This window comes from Somniosus microcephalus, unplaced genomic scaffold, assembly GCF_052327205.1.
Source record: "Somniosus microcephalus isolate GS21.2 unplaced genomic scaffold, FLI_Smic_1.0 unresolved_chr2, whole genome shotgun sequence".
NCBI lineage: Eukaryota > Metazoa > Chordata > Chondrichthyes > Squaliformes > Somniosidae > Somniosus > Somniosus microcephalus.
This window is the reverse complement of record NW_028225180.1, coordinates 29,277,774-29,283,801: the sequence shown is the minus strand read 5'-3', so window position 1 is coordinate 29,283,801 and position 6,028 is coordinate 29,277,774. Positions and strand designations below refer to the sequence as shown.

The 6,028-nt window shown below is 42.8% G+C and overlaps 1 protein-coding gene across 1 annotated transcript; it reads left to right on the top strand.

Moving 5' to 3' along the window:
* Positions 1–1,655: 1,655 nt before the first annotated feature.
* On the top strand, positions 1,656–5,591 carry LOC147092386 (putative G protein-coupled receptor 139). Its single transcript, XM_085975907.1, has 2 exons — positions 1,656–2,006; positions 2,752–5,591. The coding sequence occupies exons 1-2, from the start codon at positions 1,937–1,939 to the stop codon at positions 3,708–3,710; spliced, it is 1,029 nt and encodes a 342-aa protein (XP_085832033.1). The 5' UTR covers positions 1,656–1,936; the 3' UTR covers positions 3,711–5,591.
* Positions 5,592–6,028: the final 437 nt, after the last annotated feature.

The window sequence follows — 6,028 nt, the reverse complement described above, 5'->3', positions numbered from 1 at the left end:
AAACAGAGTTAACGTTTCAAGTGGATGACCCTTCATCAGAACTGGAAAAAGTTGGAAATGTGAAAGGTTTTTAAGCAAGTGTCGGGGCAGGGAGATTGGGGAGGTGAGGAAAGCACAAAAAGGAAGGTCTGTGATTGGAAGGAAAGCAGAAGGGATTAGGAGACAAAAGGGATGATGGAGGAAGGCAAAAGGAGATGGTAATGGGACAAGTTCAGAAAAAAAAGGTGAGTCTAGATGAAGGGTAAATTGCAATGGCAGAATCATTAGCAGCTGCCATGCGAACCTCCACCAGTAATGATAATGACGTTCATCACCAGTTTGGATAGGTTAATTTCACCACTGGTAATGTTAAAGTAGGTTCCCACCAGACAAGATTCCTCAACATTAAAGCAGGGGAACCAACAGTAATGTTAGATTAAGATAATCAGCAGTAATTATAGAGTAAAGTCAGGACTAGTGAAGTTAGAGTAGGGCCACCACAAGTAATGTTAGAGTAGCATACCACCAATAACGCTGGAGTAGGGTCAGCACCAGTGATGTTAGAGTAGTGTCCCCGCCATTAATGTTAGAGTCGAGTCACCTCCAGTAATGTTAGATTATGGTCACCATCAGTAACGTTAGAGTAGGGTCATCACCAGTAGTGTTAGAGCAGGATCACCGGCAGTAATGTTACACTCGGATCATCACCAGTAATGTTAGCATAGGGTCACCATCAGTAACGTTCGAGTAGGGCCAGCACCTCTCACTTTAGAGATGAGTCATCACTGGTCAGGTGAGGGTTGGCTTTCCACCAGTAATATTAGTGTAGGGTCACCACCAATAGTTTTGGAGTTAAGCTACCATCAGTGATTTTAGAGAGGAGTCACCACCAGTAATGTTAGAGAGGAGTCACCACCAGTATTGTTAGTGTAGGGTCACCAGCAGTAATGTTAGATTAGTGTCCCCACCAGTAATGATAGTGTATAGACAACACCAGAAATGTTAGAATAGGGTCTCAACAAATAAGGTTAGAGTATGGTCACCACCAGTAAAGTTACAGTATGGTCACCATCAGTAAAGTTAGATTAGAGTTACCACCAGTAATGGTACTGTAGTGTCACCACCAATAATGTTAGAGTACAGTTACCACCAGTTATGTTAGCGTAGGGTCACCACCAGTAATGTTAAAGTAGGGTCACCGGCAGTTTTGTTAGTGTCGGGTCACCAGCAGTAACGTTAAAGTAGGGCCAACACCAGTAATGTTAGAGTAGAGTCACCACCAATAATGTTAGAGTAGCGTCTTTACCAGTAATATTAGTGTTATATCATCATTAGTAATACTAGCGTATCGTCACCACCTATAATAGTAATGATAGAGTAGAGTCACCAACAGTAATATTAGAGTTGTGTCACGACCAGTAATGTTAGAGTAGGGTCACCAACAGTAATATTAGAGTTGTGTCACCACCAGTAATGTTAGAGTAGGGTCACCACCAGAAATGTTATTGTAATGTCTCCACCAGTAATGCTAGAGCCGATTCATCATCAGCCATCATAACAGTAAAAAACAAACTTTAATTATGTGCTGGATGAGTGAAGATTTCACCGAATTAATTTGAGACTCCAAGATCCTAACGCAATGTCCGTGAGGATGGTCCCTGTAGGGATCACGAGGCATGCACAGAGCACATTCCCGCTGGTATTACTTTCCGTTCATTGATTTTAATGGGCGGAGTTTCATGGACTGAGCTGTTCAATTTCCCCATTGGCGGCCCGGGCGCACTGAAGATATAATCGCCCCTTGTTTGTTAAGTGACTGAGAATGAAGACACTTATTGTGTAACCAGATTACCTCATCGGCACGGATTGTTCTATAAATTGGGAGCATTTACTGACTTCAGATGTACTGCAGACGAAATCGTACAGCTGGGCAGAATCCACACAAATCGTCAAACAAATGGCACGGCCAGCAATTCTACAGATAAGGGACATTTATTACCATATTCTCGCAGCCTTCGGTGTTCCCGGTAAGTCAATGTCTCTTGTTGCCTAATAGCTGTTGACGATCTCACTTTTAATGATTATGTAACAGATTCCGATAATATCCTCATTGCAGAGACCGGGATAAGCAATGAATATAATGCGGGAATGGCAGAGGTCCGCGCAGCCGCTGAGGCGCTGTTCTCCTCGGTAGGTGGTTTGCACCGGGAGCTCAGTATTCCTCCCTATACTGAGGGAGGGCGAGGCTGATTCCCCGGCACCTCCAAAAGCTCATAATTCATTAACGAAAGTTTTGTTCAGTGCCCATAGTAATCTCCTCATTTGTACCGTTCTTCCCTATCTAAATTAAGTTGATAATTCCTCGGACTGCAGACACCTCCACAAAACAGGGGACTTTGAACAATATTTTGAGAAATAATTGCAGCTCGGTAAGGTGTTCCCATCCTCTCGGCAGCGGTTAGACATAAATTGAAAGCTTTTGTCTCAGCTGAATATTTTATTTGAATTATATCTTTCCATTAATTGCCGTGGAATAAAATTTAATACGTCACTGAAGTTTGCTGGAGGGACGGTGGATTTTCACTTCCTCTATTTTGAATGTTCAATGATTTCATTACTTTAAATAAAATGTTGAGGACACTCACTTATATTAATGAGAATAATCAGTGTCTATGACCCTAAGTAGGGTCGGATCTGAACCTTTCCCCACAATAACCTGTGAGATGTATCCGAGTGTCCCCATTACTGATCTCTTCTCCCTCTTTCTCACAGCGAACCTACTGACAATCGTGATTCTCTCCCGAGGAAACTGCGGCCTTTCCAAGTGTATCTCTGTCTACATGGTGGCCATGGCAACAGCTGATCTACTGGTCATGATCATCAATATATTTGTGAACCGCATTTTACGTTATCACTTGCCACATCCATTCCTGTACTACACTGTCGTTTGTAAGATCATTATGTACGTGCAATGTGTCGCCCTGTATGTGTCGGTGTGGTTTACAGTCTCGTTCACATTTGACCGATTTGTAGCTATATGTACTGAGAAGTTAAAAACCAAGTATTGCACAGTGAGAACTGCGGCCGCGGTTATAACAATGGTATCTGTCCTGATCTGTTTACAGAGCCTCCCTTTTTGTTTTGCATATGAATCTGATCAAGTCATTAACAATGTTCCCTCGGGTTGCCGCTCCAGAGTGGCGTTTTTTTCTTCGCCTTTAGGTGTGGCGTTTTCCTGGTTACAAAGCATTTGTTTTGCTTCGTTTCCCTTTGCTTTGATATTACTTTTTAATGGTTTGACAGTCAGACGTATTTTAGTGGTCAGTAGAACCCGCAGGGGTCTCCGGGGCCACAGCAGTGAGAATCAGAGCGATCCAGAGATGGAGAACCGAAGGAAATCCATCACTTTACTGTTCAGTGTATCGGGAAGTTTTATACTGTTGTGGCTGACAAATGTCGTTAGTTTTATAACTACCAGAGTGACAAGCACCGTGCATTACAAAGGCGATTATGCAGCCCCTGCCTATGTTGCCACTGAAACCGGATATATGCTTTTGTATTTGAGTTCCTGTACAAACACGTGCATTTATGCAGCAACTCAAACTAAATTCAGGGAAGAGCTGAAGCAGGTGATGAAAATTCCTTGGACATTTATTGGTAAAAGAATGAAATGTAAAATCAAAGCTTCCTGTCCTAACAAGAGTTCAATTACAAACTGCAATCTACTGTAGAATAGCCATCTGTCCGTTAGGACGAAAATCGTTTGTTGTTGTGGGAATGAACAGGTAACAGAAAACATTTCTCCCACTTTATGCCTTGTGTTTGATGTCTGCTGCTCTGCTCGGGTGAACATAATCCAGTTCTCATAAAACAGCGCACTTCCCGCTCAAGGTTCAAAGAGAACACTCATGATTGAACTTCAGCTGTGGAGTAGAACATGTAGGCGTCAGCTTTAACTGACACACACCGCAGGCAAAGGAAAGAGTCGCCACAGTTTAATTAATATATAAAGTTTCCGCGCTGTGTACCCACCCGTAGGGACATCGGAAATGCTGGTTTCAGGCATGCACAGCGCACGCGATCAAAACCAATCGATCTGTCAAGAATGTTCTTGACAGATCCTCCGGCTGCCCTGGAGAAGGGCCTCTGCGGGCGGATAGTTCCGCTTCTTGGAGACCCTCCTCCCGCAGAAAACCCTTATAATTCTTACGCCTGATAAAAGCAGGAGTAAAGCCTGCTTTTACAAGAGTAAGCGTTGAAAAAATAAAACAAAAATATTTCACTGATTTATCATTACAAATACAAAAAAAAGGAAACGTTATTTTAGCCAAGTAAAAAACTTCCGTTATTTTTAACAAAATATAAAATTTTTGTTTAAAATACATAATTTATTGTTATTTCAAGTCATTTAAAAAATATGATTTTTTAAAATGTATTTAAAGTTTTACTATGTTTTTGGGATGATCTCCAGTCATATATTTGACATGTCTTCCGGTAATGTTTATGAAGGGATACTCCCTTCTTTGATTGGCTCCCCATGGCCCATGTAATCGCAGGGACACTGCGAACTACATGCGTCTAAGGGATAGGTGGGTCCTGCGCATTTGGAGTTTGGAGAGGCCACGGAGCGGAAGCGTGTGCGTCCCGGTAGCACTCAGCTAAGGGCGTAGATGTTTCCAGATCGCAGACCTCCGCCCGTGGGAGGCCTGCGATCGGAAAATACGGGTGTTACAATGGTGGATATTTGTAATCCTGTAATTTCGGTGTGAATGTTGCAGGCGCTGGTCTCCCCGTCAGACTCCGCCCCCTGTGTCTCCTGGACCAATAGAACGGGCCCCTGCCTCCTGATCAGTGTCTAATGCTGGAGACAGTAGGAACTTGACTCGTCAATGTGACATTAGCCATCATTGTTCAAAGATATTTACTTGAAATCTCAATTGTTCATCACAATGTTGGAATTTTATAACAGGGGCACAGTCCATAAGTTCCAACCAGTCCTTGTCGGCGTTTACACTCCACCCCAGTAATTAGTTCTATCCAATTTACCCAACCGGTGTCAGCATCACTTCAACCTATTGTTACTCATTCATCTATATACATTAAACTTCAATACTGACATAATTTCTGCCTCCGTTATTTCCAGTCTCACAACTCACCGTGTAAAGTGGTTCCTACTACCTTTTGTTCTAAATCTCTAACATATATTGCACCGGATATTCAGATCCCTATGGGTCTGTAGCCGCCGTGGAAGCACTTGTCGGGACATCGGAAATACCGGTTTCAGGCATGCACAGCGCATGCGCTGAAAACCGGCAATTCCGATCTGCCAAGGATTCTCTTGACAGATCCTCTGCCTGCCCTGTAAAACGGCATCCGCGGGCAGAGAATTCCGCTTTCTGGAGACCCTCCGCCCGCAGAAAACCTTTAGATTTCTGAATCTTGATAAAAGCAGGCGAAAGGCCTGCTTTTACCAGGAAAAGAGTTGAAATGTTTTTTTCACTCATTAATCATTTAAAAATACTTTTGAAAGAAGTAAGTTTATTGTTAGCCCCATAAAAAACTTTATTTTTTTCAAAAAATAAATGTTTGTTTAAAATATTTAATTTATTGCAATTTCAACTTAGTTTAAAAAGGAGATGGTGTTTTTAAATGCATTTAAAGCTTTACTGTGTTTTTGGGGTGATCTCCATTCATGTATTTGACAGGTCTATCTGTCAAGTGCATCAAGTGAGATTCCCTTCTTCTATTGGCTGGCCTGGCCCACTTGATCCCAGGGACGATTGCGAACTTCCTGCGCCTCTGAGATAGGTGGGCCCTGCACACTTGGTGTTTGGAGAGGCCCATGATTGGAAGTGTAGGCGCCTTGGGATCCCTGAGGTAAGTTCGTAGATATTTACTGATCGGAGTGTTCCGCACGCAGGTGGCCTCCGATCAGAAAATATGTATCTCTGGCCGTTAGCTCTTGATCCTCAACTAATGGAAGCAGTCTGTTTCTATGTATACATTTAAAGCCCTTCTTAACTTAAATCACCTGGGTACCATTCGCCGA